Source organism: Haliaeetus albicilla, chromosome 12 (genome assembly GCF_947461875.1).
Source record: "Haliaeetus albicilla chromosome 12, bHalAlb1.1, whole genome shotgun sequence".
Classification (NCBI taxonomy): domain Eukaryota; kingdom Metazoa; phylum Chordata; class Aves; order Accipitriformes; family Accipitridae; genus Haliaeetus; species Haliaeetus albicilla.
The window spans coordinates 38,192,126-38,211,290 of NC_091494.1; the positions used below are offsets into that span (position 1 = coordinate 38,192,126).

Sequence of the window (19,165 nt, forward strand, 5' to 3'; positions counted from 1 at the left end):
AAGAAAAATGGACATAGCTCTGATCATTACCTACTGGAAAGGATCACTATGCAATGGAAAATCTCTGTTTATATTTTATTTACAATTTTTAAACAAATATCTATGGAGAAAAAATGAAATAGCTTGTATAACCAAAGTTGAGCCAATTTATTTAAGAGCCTGGAACTATTTATGTTTGAAGAGAGAGGAAGAGGGAAAAAAAAATCTGAGCCGTGTTTGATGTAGCAAACAGGGCTGATCTTCTCTCTGTTTGTATGTAGCTGTGGACTTGGGTGCCAAATTATTTTCCAGATAGAGATGCTAAGTTGTCTAGGCTACTTTAGCCCTTGTTACCTTTTTGTTTAGTTTGTTTTTTTAGCAGAATATGTCATGTTCGTCAGGACTGCCCAGCTGCCTTCTAGGATTTCTAGATGGATGGAGAGAAGATTTTTTTATTTTCTATGTCAGTGTAGCTCCTTAAAAAAAAAAAGTCAGCTTAGGTCAGGAAAGGAGGAGTTACATCTTGCTTAAATTTTGACAAAAAGTTGTTCCCTGCCTTCCTTCTTCCAAGGCAATTTGTGGTTCATTTCAGAATTTTTTGTGTGAGAAAAATTTAAGTTGTCTTTAAATCACTGGTTCAGTCCTAGCTAGATATGCAGTAGCCACAGTATGTTGCTATTGCATGGCTGCATGAAATGGGTTGGTTATAGGCAAGCACCCTTGTCCAGGAGAGGCTGGTGCAATTTGGTGTTATCATTGGAAGCCTCAACTAAAGAATGAATGGAGCTACCTTTTCATTAAGGGTCAGCACCTGAGATCATGGGATAAGGAAGCCTGCCAGGCCGGGCCTATATGATATAAGTTCTGTAGCTCAAAAAAAAATATCTGTATTTGAGATTCTCAGTTGACATGTCACTGTGTCAATGGAAATTTTTCATTGAAAATTTCAGTGTGAAAAACCTCAAAGGTTTTACAAAAGCTATCTACGATATTTGTGTGATTCTGCATGTTCTACTCTCAGGGGTAATCCTTTCACAATAATCTTATCATTTTGCATGGGCTTCTGCTTGTCCCTGTGAGCACATACAAACAGCATATACCTATGTTTTGTAATTATGTATTTGATTTGTCTATCAATAGTTGACTTGCCATGTTTGATCAAGTTTGGATTTGTTCCACAGCAGGATTCCTGCAGTGATTCTTCTAGTACTATGCAGTGGGTTTGACTCCAGACAGGTTTGCCTGGTCTAATAGGTAGGGCTTACATAAAGACCTAAATGCATACACACACATATATATATGTGTCCAGCTTTTTTCCTCCACTTTGGTGGCAACTAACTGTTCCCATAGCAGTGTCAGAGTAGAAAACAGCAAGCCTGTGCTTTCTTTGATATCTAGAAGAACCCTGCTTATGGAAATGAATGCTTTTAGAAATGAATCTTAGGTATGAAAATGTGGTGCTTTAATATTAATACCTATGCATCTTTCTACAGTAGATGCTATGTCACTGTTTGATCCTGTTCCAGTCTATAGTGTAATTAAGTAGCATTCTGCATTCAACTTGATCTTGAAACCCTTTTCACTTATTATTCAAAGTTTCTTTGTATATTCTGAAACTCTTTCTTTCTTTCCCCAAAACAGTTCTTACTCCATAAAAAGGAAAGAGAATACATTTCTTTGTAAGACATTTGAATTTATCCTGCTGAATAGGTGTGGTCTGATATTTTTTACAGTTCATTTATGGCATTTTATTAGGTCTCCTGGGCACTTTATTTGCACATTACCTTTTGGTAGCTAACAGGACTGTGCAATTTGCCTTCTATTTTTATGCCTAGCAAGTACAGAAATGTATAAATGTTAAAACAAACCTTTCTATTTCTAGCTCCTGTCAATGTCTGTAGTATGTGTTGTACTTAAAATTTAAGAACTACTATTTTTTAAGTTTGCTATGTACTTAAAACCACCTTTGAACATGGGTCACATGTTGAGTGATGGTGTAGTTAACTAATATAGTTGATCAGACACCAGTTACTCAATTCAATCATTCTTTCCTCCTGCTTTGTGTTTTATAGGAATTTTGAACAGCAGCTCAAGATGAATGGCTATGAGAAAACCCAGACATAGAGGCTCTAGTTTTGTCTGCCTTTGGTGTCTAAGAAAAAGGCTCATATCATGATGTTGCTAAATTTTAGACATTGCTTTACCTTTTACATTTGCTTTGCCTTACCAAAATTAACAACTATTTTTAAAAATTATTTGCATGTGGCTAAGTGTTACAGCTTCCCATTCATAGGTATTGCATAGAAGAGGTGAATTTCTTATAGTCAGTGGCAGGACTGGAACTCAAGACCTTCAGCTTCTGTCTTGAGGGAGGTTCCTGATTTAGCAGATCTTTTGATTCATGGGTTTGGGAATGGTTCCTCACTGGAGACTTAAACAAAACCAGAATGTCTTCAAAGTGATTGTGGCAAAGTTTCCTGCTCACCACTTTGTCTGAAGTCTTCTCTGGTCCATCATGGACTTTTCTGGACCAGTTACAAGCATAAAGGGTCTAAAACGTAGTCAGTTTGCCTCTCCAACCAAAACCTGATACTGTTCTAGTAATTAGATCTGACCCACAGAACTGATAAATGAATGTAAAGTTGGAATCAGGCCTTTGGATCTGCTTCGAACTCTTACCTCATGTATGAGCATAAATTGCAGGGTTTACTGTTTTCATGCATGAGTGCCCAATTAGTTCACGCATGAACACCCAATCAATTTATGCATGAGCACCCAATCAGTTCATGCATGAGCACCCATTTAATTTACTAATGAACACCCAGCTGGTTCACACATGAGCGCCCTATTAACTCATGTCTGAGCAACCAATGAGTTCATGCATGAGTACTCACTTAGCTCATGCCCGAGTACTGTATTGGGCATATATGGCAGGTTTCAGTAGCCAGGGGCCACAGGTGTGGGAGGAGGTCAGCAGATGCTGGGTGCTGGTCACAACTGGCCCAGCTAGCTCTAAATGCGATGGAAAACCCCATCGCTGAGTGTGGAGCCCATGGTGGAGACAAGGGAAGTTGACCGTAGGAAAGGGGTAGGATAGGTGTTTGGCTTAAGTTGAACCTGGGAAAGGCAGTGGAAAGGTGTTCACTTAAATATTTGTTTAATTGTTTATGTTTTCTTTCTTCTCATTCTGAATGAGTCATTAGAAGTTTGTGTTAATTGGCAGTAAATTAAATTAAGTAAAAATTCCCCAAATCAAGACTGTTTTGCCTGCAGCACCTGGCTGCAGTGCTAGGGAAAGGTGAAAGCTCTTTAAATTACTGTAGGGATTAGTTTATAAAGAAATAAAAGCCTTAAATATAATTAATTAACATCTATGCAGCTAAGTCCTTCTTTAAAAATATATTACAGGAGAACCAGAGGAAAAGCAGTGGAATCCCATTAAACAGATTACTTGAGTTAGTGTTTGTGTGTTTATTTTCTTTGTTAACAGTGCTGTGCAGTGTTCTGGCTTGTCTCATACATTGTGATAGATTACTTTTTTGTTTGCATTTTCCCAACTGCTCATTATTAATTAGATTTTAATGTATTATGTTTTGGGAAGAAGCTGAGCCTAACTCATGCATGCTTCACACAAACAAGTAGTCCTTACGTTCATAAGCTTCCCCACCAGCTTTGGTTATGCAGACTAGATGAGTAAAACGTACCCACTGGGAGTGGAAATTTGCAGAATCGGAGCCAAGCCTGTTATACCTTTCTAGGATGTGAAGCCTTTGCATAAGAACCCCATTTATTCTCCAATCGCTTTTCACAGTTCCAACACTTACGTTCATCCCGCTCTGGCCATGGAAAGACAAGTGGGAATGTTTGTCATTGCATTGCAGGGCTGAGACAAATCTTGGCTGTTATTATAATCCATTGTAGCTTTTTAACCACTGGCCCACATTGGAAGGCAATATGCACCCACATGGCACATTTTCTTAGTTATTTATAAAATGTTAGTAAGAAATGTCATTTTCACCATCAGAAAGGAAAAAAGTTCCTTCTTGTACTGGAATAGCTGACCTTATTACAAATGGATAAAGAATTGTTAGTACTTAGAAAACACTAATTAAATACTTGAGAAAAAAACAGTCAATAATTTTTTTATTTTCTCTTGGTGAGAATTTTATTACAATGCAATAAAAATAGTATCTTATAAATCATTTATATAATGTAGACTTGCTATAAGATGAACTAGTGAAGCCATGATCAAGCAAAGATGTGTCTTTGGCACACAGCCTGCTGTCATAATGCTCCCCATAAACATCAAGACATAAAATAGAGTATTCTGGCCTGGGTCAAAGGAACATCCAGAAACAGGGCCACAAGAAAGGTTATTTAACATCATCGGTTATTATTAGCAGGCGTAAAAGGTAAAGGAGCCCACAGCTGTTAGGGAAGACGCTTTACTGCAAGTAAAGTATTTGATTATTAAAAAAAATCTCTGAAACATGTATGATGAAGATTTATAGCCACAGAAGTTTCAAATGAATATGTGCTCTCTAGGAATAGTCTAGGAACAGTCTAGGAACACTCTTCTTGGTACTCTTCTGATGAGAGGCCCTTAAACCCACCCAGAGGTCTTTCACACTAAAACGCAGCGGTGCTTTATTTACTTCAGGTGGACACAGTGCTGGCTGTTTGCATCTTTTTTATTCCTCCTCAGCTTTATTGATGTTTCTACTGACCCAGTATGAAGAGCCTTGAATAAGTTTACAGAAATAACTGAAATAATAGATAAGATCCAAAATAATGAACACTAGTACTTAGAGCACTTAGGAGCTCAGGTTTTCATTTTAGTATTACCTAGAAATCTTAGTCCCGGGCCATCACTACACTGTTTTAACTTCTGTGTGTTTGCACACCAATATGCCTAAGTCCCTTAGGCATTGTAGTAAATCCCAGTTAGAGTCCCTAAACAAACAAATGAAAAGTTCACCTGTCCCTTTTATAAATGCTGTGGCTCGTACCATATTGTCCCTGTCTACGCTCTTACTAAGCCGATGCAACCAATTCCAGACGTTCTACATTAGTCTGCATTTATGGTTGGATTATACCCTTCATGCAAAAAAACAAATCCATGGGAACAAATGCAAACTCCTCAGTGCCAAACATTTGTCTTTTCCTAATGGAAGCACTATGCTGGGATCTCTGTCAGTACTCTCTACAGCTGGTATGACTTGTCTTTCTCCTATCATTCTTTGGAGAATTTCCAAACAAGAGAGAGGCATGAACAGAGCCTGAACCCAAATCTGCAAAAATTGGGTTCCTTTCTTAAGTCAGGCTGGAAAGAACAGTTCGAGACAGCTAGGAGGAGCTGACCAAATACTGCAATGTTCTCCATCTGAGCCGGTGATGCCGCCTACACCAACAAACTGATTCTTGCTTTTCAGTAGTGTTCAATTCTCTTCACTTGTGTTACACATCTAAATATTTGTTTTGGCACTTTCACCCTGATTTTATTCACACAAATGGCAGTGTTCAATATCCTTGCACCAAGCTGCTAAGACATTATGAGGGTAAATCATGAAAATTATTTTTTAAAGTTCAGCAGGCAGAAAAAGATGGTGTGAAGTGGTTTCTGGTGTTAGTGCTCTCTTTCAGTTTTACATTTCAAAGGAAGCTATTGAACAATGCAATTATTTGTTTGGAGGCCCTTGGAAACACAAGCCTAAGATCACAGTGTCCTTCAGCCTAGGCCCTAGACATGGGGAGGAAGGGAATGAGAGAGAATCTTTGCTGCTTAAGTCTGGGTTAAAAGCTGTAGTGGCATAATACTTTGCCCAAGGTCACGCAGCAAGTCAGTAGCAAATGCGAGAATAAAACCCAGAATCCCAGCTCAGTACACTATTCTGTAGACCCCATCAATTTAGCAAGAGAACTCATGTCCCTTGCTCTAATTAATCTACTCAGCAATTCAGTGAGTAATTTAAGTGCAAGCAAAAATAATGCCAAGAGAAGTGACAAGTTCTAGTGTGGCTCAGGCTATTTACTTGACGCAGGAGAAGGTGCTTTCCTGAGTGAATCTACAGTAGGGTCAGGAGGTGTTTTGTGCCTTCACTTTGTCTCTTGTCTATCTGTCAATCTCTGATAAGCTGTTTAAGGCATGCTCAGTATAACAGATAGTGAGTAGAAAAGAAACAGGTGAAAATAAACTTCTCCCTTTATTTTAAAGTGCATGAATTGAGTATTAAAAAAAAAAAAACAACTTGGCCACAAGTAAGTTACATAACTTAAGCCAGTCTAAAATTATGTGCCAGCAATTTACATGAGTTTTATGTAACTGTTTATACTGCTGTTTATTTAAAAATTACTACTTATCTTGGCGACCGCAGCAACACATCATGCATTTGCTAGTTCTGGAATACAGGGCACCTTCATTAAAACACATAGTCACCAATATATTAAACACACAAAAAAACCCTGCTCTGACATAACGTGAAGTGTCAGATGGAAAGCCGCAACAGCAAAGACATTCAGCGTTCACGACAAAGCAGCCCTTTGGGGTGTTCAGAACAGGACTGGAATATGCTCCATCCTTAATTCACCCAACAGCTTTCAGGTCCTTTACAGCACAGTTGGTACAGTCTACAAGACCAGCTCTTGTTCCTGGGCTCTTATAAAGGACCCTCTTCATCTTCAGGTTTTTATATTTGAGCATTTTTATATGCAACTTTTAAAGTGCTAAGGTTAGCTAGCCTTTTGTTCTTTCTTAAAGTCCCAAGTACTTTAGAGTTACACAAATGGTTGATATTTTTTGTTTACTACCAGAGCAGTCTCTCCCAGCACTCTCTCTCAGAAAGTAGACAGACATTTAGCAAAATCTTCATTATGAGTTTCTCATGCACAAAGTTACATAATTTTTAGACCCAGGTTAATCACAAGGGTAAGACCATGGACATGTAGCTTTTTATTGGTACCAAAAAGTGCTATATATATATATATATCCCACATAGCCAGAAAGTGTGAGGAACGCTGGCCTAATAAATGTTATATAGGACATAGGAGTTTGTCCCATGTTGTTTTGGGGCCTGCTGAGTGAACAAGATGCTCTACCTCTCCTTGCTTTCATTTTCCCATCTATTAAATAGCGACACTGGTATTCACACACTTCTAAAAGGTTTAAAACCCAATGAATGAGTATAGTAGAATATTATGGATTATCTTTAGACAACCATTATGGTAAAAAGCTGAAACCTGGCAATGTATAACAGGAGATATAAACTTCATTGATAAAGGATTTAAGTTGATTTGCATTTCTTTAAAACTATATCATGTCATCCTCTTCTCACTTCAATCAGTAAATTCATGGGGAAAAAATTTGTTAAAATCAAAAGTAAGCAAAAAATATTCAAAATGACAGATATCATGAGTCAGAGAATTACATTCTGTCAGAAATAGCAATGTTTCAGTGTATCCTGTTGATATGTTTTCAGTAGTACTTTGAAACAAGAGGGAAAAGAAGGCACTGTTCCAACACAGCTGTTCAAAAAATATTTATTTTTCAGTTATGGAAATTTTTATTGAAACTGGGGGGCAGGGATTTTTCCAAATGTGAAGTTTTTAAATATATATATACGTGAAAATTTGAGTAACTTTGTATACACCATCTTGTTAGGCAAATATCCTTTAAAGGGGGGGTTCTCAATCATAATGATAACCATAACCTGACCCACAAACTAATATCATATTCCTATGTTTTCAATTTCATGGGGCTCAACCACCACAGGGTAAGCTAAAAAAATAAGTGCAAAATGCTGGCAGTACTTGGCTGTATAATGAGAAGCACAGCTGAGCCCCGGCCTAGCAGCCAGTGAAAACTCGGCTGGTTGAGGGGATCAGAGGGGTACACAGCCCTCCTCAGGACCTTGTGAGAGGACTAGCAGACTCGGTCGCTCTCCCTAGCAAGTAGCTGTCCTCCAAGGGACTGGAAGATCACGGTGTCACCCAGCAAGTGGATGAGGGCATCGGCCCTGCACATGGGGTTTCACTAACAACATGAGTCGGGGCAACAGTTTGCCCTAGAACATCAGAGCAAAGCTGTGATTTATTACTTCAAACCTCACTTCCTCAGCTGTTCCTAAGATGGCTTTAAAGGCAACATCAGCCTTCTCTCCCTTGGTAACTCAGCTTCTTTCTCTAACTCAGCGGTCCTTGATTATTCCTGAGAACTGCCATGCTGTTGCTTCTCATAATACTAGTTTCATGATGTTCCTGCTGTACACATGCTCGCAAACGTGTAGGATTGCAATCCTGTTTAGATTAAGGCAGTTAATTCCTTTTCAGACAGTGTATTAGGATGTCTAAATATTAGGAACGCTTTTCTAAATGCCAGAATACAGGTGGAAGGGTTGAGAAAGAGACCCACATCAAGAACAGGGCTGCAGTGTTTATTTGTGTAAGCTGCACAAATTAAATATGCCTCTTGAACTACCAGTTTATATTCAGGCAGTCTCCAGTCCATAGAACAGCTAAAAATTTGGGAACCTCAAAAGCAGCTTAAAGCTGCTTATTTCACCCTTGGCTTTTGTTTTGTGCTGCTTAAAGTGCAACCTTACCACTGCCCCTCATGCTGAGAAGCACACTCAGTCATGCCTGGGGATTTCAGTGAATACAGAATTTGTTGGCAGAATCTGTCTTGAGTGACACTATCTTGCTTTACAAGAATCTTTGAAAAGAAAAATGCTATCTAAAGTGACTGCAAGCCTGTTGATAACACGTTCAGCAGTTCGAACAGGGTTTCTCAGATTTATCCTCCTGGAAAACAGACAACATGGCTAAGTTTGCAGCATGTATACAATGTCCTCAATGATTTAATACAGTGGAGTTATAAACCCTGAAAATCATGGTTTACAATGGAAACTCTGACAGGCCATCAAGTTCAATGGTACTTATAAGTATTTCTATAATTAAGTTGTCAACAAAAACCTACGATACAGTACCATAACACTCTCTACATTTTCATACTAATGTACAGAGATAGCTTCCACTAAAGGTGGCAGTAATTAGGTATTTAAAACCCCTGGAAAACTAGAAAAACATACCCTGAAAAAGTTCAAAGACAATAGACGAAACCAATATCCTTTTCATTGCAGAAAATACAAAAATGTTGCAGAAAATGCTGTGCATTCACAAACTGCAATCACAGAAAAGGAGCATTTAGGAGAAAGAAAAAATGAGTTGTGCTATTGATACTTGGCTATTTTAGAAAAATGTGTTGGCAGTTAAATGTTGTATATGCTGAGCAAAAAATTCTATGAAGCCTTTTTCTTTCAATGTGAAAATACTAGTATGACACAGCCAGAAGATGAAAATTCCACATGTTGAAATTAAAATACCTATACCCTCTGATCTGTTCTAAATTATTGACTCCAATACTAATAAATATGCACATAAAGTATCTATAAACTATTTTGTGAATCTGAAAGGGAAAGGTTTGGGTTGAATTCTCTACATTGGTGTAAATCCAGTAAATTGATGAGACTTTCCCATGTCTACAGTAGAGTAATTTAAGAGATTAATTTCACTATGGTTTTCCTGGAAGTTTGAGTCTGGAGGTACAAGTTACTAAATCCCAGAGGTATGACTCTGGGATTAACCTTAACTCTAATCATGGTACCTGTCATTAATAAAGTATAATTTAAGAAAAAGTGGCTGTTTTCCTACTTGCAGCCTCCAGTTCCCCACTTGCAAATATTCTTTTTTTAAAATCATCTAGTAGTTTTTCATGGTCTGTTTGATACTATTTTACGTGTACATTCATTTTTGCAAGTCCTGAGGAAGAGTACTGACAGCAGGACTACTAATTTCATAACCCCTTAAACAGGAATATGAGTTGTCTGTACAAGTTGATGGGAGCACTTTGGTGAAGGTACCCATTGTAATTTAGGCTGTAGGATGGGTTGGGAGGCATGTGTCAGTCCAGCACCACTTAATCCACATCAAAATTGGATACCACTTAACAGGTCCTTGTGGGGCTCTGTAATTTCAGTGACCACAGCAGCATCAGGCTTGGACAAGAGAGCCAGAACCCACTGAAACCAATGAAGAGACTCCAGTGAGTGTCAGATCTAGTCCAGGGAGGATATTTCTATACAAATTAGCCAAGGCTAGGTGATGAGAGTTTTGTGGACCTGTGGAGCCAAAAGGGCACTCTGCCCATGCCTGCCTATGCAGATCCAATTGCAAAACAGTACTTTTTGTTGGTTTGGATGCATAAACTGCCAAATGGCATTAGCAGGTCCAAATCCTCTACCTACTCTTTTCCACTACTTCTCTTTCTTTAAACAGAAATTGTTTAAATGAGGGCAAATGTTGACTGAATGTAATTTTTATTGCAGTGTATTTTTAAGCATTCTTTCCTGAAAAGCTTTTGAGCGATATTTTGTTTTTCTCTCTCATACACAGGGATATAATTTAATTATTTTGTGAATTTTTGCTAAAGATTATTGCTAAACATGACTTTTAGTATCCACATGGAATGGGAAACTGCTAGGAGAAAAGTTAACCTACAAGTGATCCAAGTACTTTGATTTCTTTGCTTGGACTGGTATCTGATTTGATTTTCTCCTGATATTTCTTTCCTAGTGGAATGGAGCTCTTCGGAAGACTTTTCTCCTTTGGTTGGTGAAATAATTATGGACAGTCTTCAGTCTTTGAGGTGCACCATCACGGGTCTTAGAACAGTAAGTGCCAAATGACTTATTTAGATCTTGATGCCCCCAGCCACCCCAGTGATAACAAAAACATGGATAACTTGCATCCATGCCTGTTGGTAATATGTAGAGTGCCTTTCTTCTAGCAACAAGTTCCACTCACTAAGTATATGTCTGGTATCCATAAGACGAAAGTCACAAAGGAATAGACAAACAGCATGAACTGTTTTATAAGCTGTCATGCTTAGGGGAGATCAGAAAAGACTGGAGTGAAAGCTGCTGTTTTCTGGATCACAGGGTAATCTTAGTGCAGATCAAAGGCTCGTGAAAGACCTAGTCCTGACTCTGATGAGCAGTAGCTAAAATAACAGTTCTTTCTCTTCTACTTCTTCCAGGAACATACATGTTAATGGCAATCATTTTAATTTTTGTTATTTATTTTTTTATAAATGTTTTACACTGGTAAGAACTGGGCCAGTGATGGAGAAAACTGATGAATTCTTGAGCAGAATAATTTTGACCACATGTCTGAAAGTCTTTTTCCTACAGGCTGTTAAGGACCATTTGTGCAAACAAATTTTGATTCACAAAATACTTGATGAAAATAAAGCTTGCTCAAAATACAACTATTTCCACTGGAAACATCATAAGAGGGGCCCAATCCAGCACCTGCTGAGCTGGAGCTTTTCCACTGAATTCACCACACAGTGGATCAGGCCTACAAAGTTATAGCAGGGGGAGGTATGCCTGTGACCCTTGGACAGTGCCCCCAAAGATGGGCTCTCAAAATGAGAGAATTAACTTTAAAGAGTAATGAATAGGCACAATATAAAACCCTCTACATAAAAGAGAAAAAAGTACTGTCTTTTTCTAGCCTTTTATCTGAAGAAATCTTTGATTTGAAGCACACTGTCTTTCAGGGAGCTGAGCCACAATATGCATTTACTCTGTTTCACATTTTCTAACAACAAAACAGAGTAACTGTTCTTGAGTTAAAATCAAGCAAGCTTGCACAGTCATTTCCATAGACACATGTTAAGAACAGTGCTCACTGTGTGTTTGTTTATACTCTCCAAAGTACATAACACATTGAAATTAAAAGTTAGACTTTCAGAATTGCTTTCCATTGGCCTAGATTTATGCATCAAAATCAGTGATAAAGGTCTGACTGCTTTCAGTGGCAGCCAAATGAAGCTTCTTCCATTGCTGTGCTGGTAGACAGACTCTGCTAAATACAACAGGAAATGGGCGAGTCCCTATTCCTGAAGCCTGATTGCAAGAGTTCCCACGGTTTGGCTTTGGTAGAAGAGATTGTGGTTTGCCAGTTGGAATTGGTGTGTTCTGTTAACCCTCAGCTGATCACCTGTCCTGCGATCTTTGTACTGGGTTTCAATCTGTCATGGTGCATCAGTTAATGCCGCTGAAAGCTATTTAAGTTTTTCAAAGAAAACATCTTTGGGAGGGACTGCTTTCCAGTTATTACAGCCAAGATTTTGAGTCAAGTGATAGTTTTGACTCCAGTTGTTTCCATTTGCAGGGCCAGAGGTATTATGTCCATGTTTCAGCATACAACATGAGAGGATGGGGACCTCCACGCAAATCTACTCCTGAATATGCTTCTCCTTCAAGTAGGTTGAGTTTCTCTACCCTTCTAGTTTCACTAGTGGTGTTGCTTTGTAAGAATTTCTCCCTCTTCAAAGAACAGAAAAAGACAAATATTCTGGAGTTCATTATTTAATTGCCATGTCATCTAGGAGTGAAATAAATAAATAAATAAATAGACCTCAACTCCTTCCACCCCCCAAAAATAAGCAAAATAATCATATAAGTATATTTATTTGTCTTATCTTTTATTCTTCTCCAGTCCTTTGACAGAACATTGTCATCTAGTCACTAACACTTAAGAAAAATGAGAAATATTTTGACCTTTATTTCTCTTAATAGAGTCCTGCTATATAGAACCTCATTTGTCAGTACATGAATGGATCAAAACCTGAATCTGAACTGCTAGAACAAAAACACTTACATGTATCGTATGTGATTTTGTATTCTGCCTTCCAGCATTATAGAACCTATTCACTGGACCATTCTTACACTATCCTGTATGTAAAATACTCTAGTGTGGACATGCATGTTGATAGGATCTAGCCCGTAAACACTAAAATGTTCCAGACATGTCCAAAAGCCTTTCTTCCTTTTCAAACCTATGACAGGCTTTCTCAGACTCCATTAGGATTTTTCATTTGTAATTTTTAATCTATTATAATCACATGGTATTGTTAGTTGCTTTTCCAGACTTAGTGTTCACTGCCAAACTGGCTCAGCATATTACAGCTTTCCTTGTATTGATTAATGCAGTAAAGTGGGACTTTTCATTTTATTGCATTAGCACTTGTTTTTATTAGGCTAATGTAACAATTTAATAACCTTGCATGCTAATGTGAGAAAATAAAGCAAGCTGTACCTACTCTCAGTAGTCATAATGGAGAGGGTTGGATAAATGAGGCTCTTGCAATACCATTGTCCTATTTTGCTTCAATTTTGCTCTTTTTTACCCCAGAATAAAACCAGAACTAGGCTAAAGAAATACTCTGTTTGAGAACAAAAATGTGCTACAGTCGTGGGACAAAATTCTACTCATGGCTATGCGGATAACTCACTACTGTGGAGTTGTTTTGAATAACTTACTGACATGGAATTACCTTGACTATAGCCAGGTATAACAACACAGGATTTGGCCCCACAAACCAAAAATTTACATCAGCTGAGAAACAGACTCTTTTACAGTAGCTGCTAGTTATTCCTCCTAGCAAGATAGGTGGCATTTAAGACCGTAGCTTTGTACGATATGAACTTTTGCTTTAAGCATATTGCATTGTCTTCCTTGTCTATTTCTTGTCCACTGTTATTAACCTTCTGAAATCTGACAATATGTGCCAGTTCCAAAGCTTTGGGATGTAAGGGAATTTTTCCTGCAGATTTCAGTGGATCAACACAAAACTATGCAGAGAATTAAGTTCATTTCCCATGTTTAGTGTCTCGGGGATTCTGGGCTTTAGAGTAGCAGAAAGTCCTAGACTTGCTGGCATTAGGGCCATGTTGTCATGTGCAGCTGCTCAGAACTCAGTGAAGTGCCTGCTTCCACCAGGGAGAGCAGTACCATCCATGGGAGTACTGCTGAAGTGCCTGGGACAATCATTGTGCTGGTGTGTCTCTGAAAGGCAGCCAAGGTAACAAAAGGAGTCTTTTGGATTTCCCTGTAGGAGACCGGCAGCATCACTTGATATATATGTGATTTTCTGTGAGTTTAAGGCAAAAAGAAATGTTTCTTCATGGCTATATACGTATGTTTCTTTGTTGATGAACACAGAAGCATTAGGCATAATCAGCACACTGTATATAGGTAGCTGGCAAGAATGTGGTACTTTCATTAAGTATCCTTAGTGACACATGCTCAAGCTTTACAGCAAGTGACACCATCAGAGCCTAAATGTAAATTCTTTCATTAAGTAATACTAATGTCAGAATTATAGCTTGAGTGACAAGATGCTATTTACCACTGCGGTTACTGGGGGCAGAACTTCTTTATCCACGTGACTGCCTTCACCATTGGTTTTGAAAACTAGCAGATTTGTGCTTGGCAAGGAGGCAGCAACCTGAAATTACACCAGTGTTGCATAACAAAATATGGCCCTAAGCTAAAAATTAAATGTGAATACATTAATACTCTACAAAGCTGTCTGCAACAGCAGCCAGAAGAATATGCAAGGGAAATGAAAGCTTCAGGGCTTAATCCTGATCCATTCCAATCCCAGAGCATCAAAGGTTAGTGACATCCTTGGAGATGCATCTGTGTAGCATGACAGTGAATGCTTGCCACTATCCTCCTGTATCCCCCCCACACACAGTAGCAGCCTGGAAAGTGGTGGCAAGTGTTGTGCAGCTGGTCTGTGAAATCGTAAGTAGATAGTAACATTTCTAGGCTTATTCATTAGCATGTGAGTGATGGACAATGAGATAAGCTGGTCTGATTTGCATGTCATTTTTAAAGTAGTCAGCAATCTGGAGGCTCAAAAAGTTTGGAAACCACTGGGATAGAGAAATCATGAGGTTGTTTGAAACTCTACCAGTTTGATGACACCAAAGCACTTTGAGATTGGTGAGTTCCAGTTGGTTCCTCTCGGCTGCTCACAGGAGATCTAAGAACTGGCCTCCCCACACAGAGCTATAAATGCAGCTGGCCCTTGATCTCTGCATTAGCATACGACATGCAGGATAGCCACTCTGCAGCTGTTGCAACTGCCTACAGGCTATCAGGATAGCAAATATCTTCTCTTTCTACCCTTTCATGGGGCTTACTCTAGCTGCTATACTAAATGGCTGCAAATACATATTTATATCCCTGGCATAGTGAGCCCATTGGAAGGAATGCTTGACTCCAAACTTGCACTAGAAACTAGATCTGTACATTTAGTGAGTGAGCAAACTGTTTGTTGGTGGCTGTGAATATATACGTGGCCTCTATGCCACCAAGATGGAAGCATGTCTCCCTTGCAGACAGATTTCCTAATACCTTGACCCATCATTACTTTGAGTCAGGAAACCGGTGCAATACTTTTTTCTTAATATAATGTAAGTATGAAAACAGTCAAATCTGGAATTAAAAAGCTCCTCTCTGATACACACAGTTTCATCCTCCTATTTGTGATGAGATTGGTTTTTTTAAAATCAAGACTGAGATTGCAGCTAGCAGCAAATGTGTGAAAACAGTCTTTTGTAGGTTGAAGGTACGTGGGACAGAAACCGCAGCTTCTTGCCTCACGAGTGCAGTGCTGAGCAGATTGTAGACTCTAGGGCAGGGATTTCCAGCGTTTGTTCAGGTCTCTGCTGGGAACAGATTTTCAGAAGCGAATTTACTCAGAGCATGTTTCTCTGGCTACAGAGCTAGCTCTGGATGTAGGAAGATGTTCATTCCCTGCTTTGCAAACGGTTTCCTGTATAACTGTAAGAGAGTTATTTAGCCTCCTGGTGTCTCAACAAAACGCAGAAGGAGCAGTAGTGTGATCTTGGTGAGGTACTGAGAGTGTCGGTATGGTAGAGGCTGAGAGCAGCTCTGACACTACAGCAACAGAGACCATTTATGTACTGAAGAGAAATAGCCATTGTCTAGTCAGTCACTACAGGAGCTTCTGGGAGCTGATTGTGAGCTCTTTGTTAATAATCATTATGATTAATTACCTAGCCAGCATAAGGCAAAGGAAACTTATTGTACAAGTAACAACAGCAGACTTAAAAACAACTGCCATTTTTTCCCGGGCGCCCAGATGTAAAACTCCTCTAAAGCCAAGAGTATCAGAGGCAAGAAAATGTTTTAAAACCTTCTCCTGCTCCTTTGTGTTTCATTTCTGTTTATTTCCTTTGTTCAATAGACTGGAAAGACTGCAGTGGAAGAGAACCTCGGCACAGGGGACACACTGAAGCACTGGAACGTCTCCTTCAGCAGGTTCGAGCAGCTCATCAGCATTATAATTGCAGAGGTAAGGATAAATATCTATGTGGTAGGGCACCAGCTGAAGCCTCTGTGGCGCCTGTAATTTTAGCAGTTTTCTAACTAGGTCATACCTTCTCATTCATCAGGAAAAGAAAGATATTAATATTGGCCCATCTGGAATCACTTTAGTGCACTATCTTGCTCTTAACCCTTGAAATTAGTTGGATGAAAACATCTGAAAGCTAGAATGCACACAAGCACAGACACATCCTTTCTCTTTGTGTACCCTACACACCTATTGATTTGTTTTTTCCTACAAATTAGTTTCACACAGGATTCCACTAAAATGTTTCAAGGATCCCTCTTTTATTTTTTCATATAAAGAAATACTTTAGGGAGTTAACAACTGGTTTGGATCAAAAGAGGGGACTTGGCTGCCTTCAAATGGAAGACACTAAGTACTCTAGTGGACGTGATGCCAATCTATAATGAAAAATACTTGCACAATGCAGTGGGAAGATAAGATTGCTACATTTTCAAATAGAATGGATCAAAACTAGGAGAGAGTTCGAATCTCAGCCAGCTCTTTGCTCTTCATTCATGAGAAACAGACTGCGCCTTTAATAGCTTAAGAGCCAAGGCAACAGCTTGGCATTCTTTTTAAAGCATATATAAAAACTCCTGTTCTATATGGGTTGTTGAAAAGTACTATTTATTTTCTTAAAATAAACTTCTAACTGGAATAATGCTTCATTGCAAAGGAACTTATTTTAAACTGAAAAGTTGAACTACCATGAAGTTTTCATTTTTTCTTCACCTAGTATGACTGTTATGTCAAGCTGCAACAATTGTTTTAAAATCATAGAAATACTTAGGGCTAAAATCATCTGGCTGAAATGGAAAGATGCAGCCTTTGTTCTTTACATGCAAATATGTCACTATCACGATGATCCACAGTCTGCCACAAGCCATTGTAACCATAGCAACATAAACTATTCAGCTATGTTGCTTGGAAAGGGAAATGAGATATTGCAAGAAAATGTTGTTTTTCTAATTAATATTCAAACAAGCATTAGCACTTGCAGGTGGTCTTGGTACTGAAAATACAGATGATGTATTCTATCTCTTACATAGCTTTTTCATTCTATTAAAGAAGTCTTTTTTCCATGGTACAGTTTTTTCTTTCTGAAGTTAGTGCATATCTCAGGTCTTTCAGGCCACTTGCCTAGTCAACAGGGAATAAGTGATGGAATAGCTGAGAATATTCTTAGTATAAATTGTTTTACTGACATACCAGCCCAAAACAGAAGCAGTTATAAACAACATGCAGAAAATCCCTGCTTTTGAGAATCTGACACCAGTGCCTGGTTCTTATAAAATTCCACTGCTGCAGAAATTAACCCCAGTCTCAAAGCAAAGCACAGACAACTCTGTTGTTGATTTCCTAACTCCTTTTCCTTAAATAATAAATAACAACATAGAAAATCTGCTTAGCTCAGAACATTTTCTTGCATGTCTGAAAGAGGATGTGGGAGCTTACATGCAGCAGTACTACACTGTGGAGTCAGCTTGAGCAACACCCTTGCCTCTAACCAAATAAATATCTCATAATTGCTTGTAATGCTAGCATTACACAGTAGTATATTTTGGATAAATCAGGATTGTAAAATAATAGGAGAGCCTTTGGAACTTGCCTTAAATATATGACTGATGTCAATCCCTTGTATTTCAGTAATTTGGTAGAGAATCAAGACAAAGAGTTTGCAGAAAAAGTAAGAATGATGACATCACTTTGACTCTGAAATTTGATTCTGGTGTTTATCCACCTGAGTGAAATCTGAGGAGTCTGATCAAGGATCTGAGATAAACTACTGTATATGACTGAAAAGCCTCAATAATGTCTTTTATTTCATATAATACAGAGGCCTGGGCTAGATTCTTAATGAATGTAAATTAGCATGATTCGACTGACATGGATAGAAGTCAGCATGGATCTGCTGTTACACATAAGCTGAGGACCTGTCCAGGCATTTATCCGTTCTTTACCACGCTTCTCTTTACCACACTCTTCTTGATTATACGTTAATATTGTAACCTCTGTTTTCCTCATTTGTTTTAGAGATGTCAGTAAATAGCTGAACAGTCTTTGCAGAGTATCCTTGAATCTGCTTACAACCACTGATTTGCTGTGGTTTATAAATGAGAGCAGAATCAAGCTCTGCATGAATTAAAGCTAGGTGAAGACAGGACTCAAACCTGGGGTCCCGGCACCTTGGCTTTTCACTGAGTGATTCCTCTGCAGGATATCACACTCATGCTGCCCAGGCTGAAGAAGAGTGGAGGTTGAGTGCAAAGGAGGTGGAAAAAACTGAGCATAATCGATCCAAAAGGCCTGAGGTTACTTGGATAACATAGGCAAAAGCCTCAGAACACAGAGGAGCTAGAAGAGCAAGGCTGTGTGCTAGTGCTCCAGTGTGATCTGGGAGGGTTAAATTGCCCAGATTCCACAAAGATCTCTTGCCCAAGTCTGTTCATTCAGGCTTTGCACTGCAGCCTGCCTTTTGCCCTATGCTTGCATTTCAGGGGCTGAAGAAAACAAGCTTACAAAAATACCAGGAAGAATACATTGGAATGTACAGTGAGTTTAAGAGCTTTTGGAATTAGATCAGCTGTTGCTTTTGAACCTGCTCTGTGATATGATGAAATCTCCTAGGGAATTACTTAGGAAGCTTTGCTTTCATATGTTTAATCTTCTGGAAAACCCTGATGATTACAAACAACAGTCATCCATTTGTCTTCATAATACCATGCTACAGACTATCATAACTGAGTTACTACAATCGTACATCCTGGCAACACTTCAAGTATATTTTTTAAGTATTTTTTTTCTTGTAGACCATTCTTTCTAAGCAGTTCTCAGTGGATTAAGTAATTGTGTGATGCTTCATTAAGAAAGGAACCCAACTCTTCAGTAAAATGCTTACCAGATATTTTCTTTCTG

At 38.7% G+C, this 19,165-nt stretch overlaps 1 protein-coding gene across 1 annotated transcript in view; it reads left to right on the forward strand.

Moving 5' to 3' along the window:
* Window positions 1–19,165, forward strand: part of ANKFN1 (ankyrin repeat and fibronectin type III domain containing 1) — a 70,286-nt gene that overhangs the window by 17,701 nt on the left and 33,420 nt on the right. The window contains exons 5-7 of the mRNA XM_069799235.1: window positions 10,606–10,703; window positions 12,211–12,301; window positions 16,103–16,210. Coding sequence (XP_069655336.1) covers window positions 10,606–10,703; window positions 12,211–12,301; window positions 16,103–16,210 — 297 coding nt within the window. The remainder of the gene's footprint in view (window positions 1–10,605; window positions 10,704–12,210; window positions 12,302–16,102; window positions 16,211–19,165) is intronic.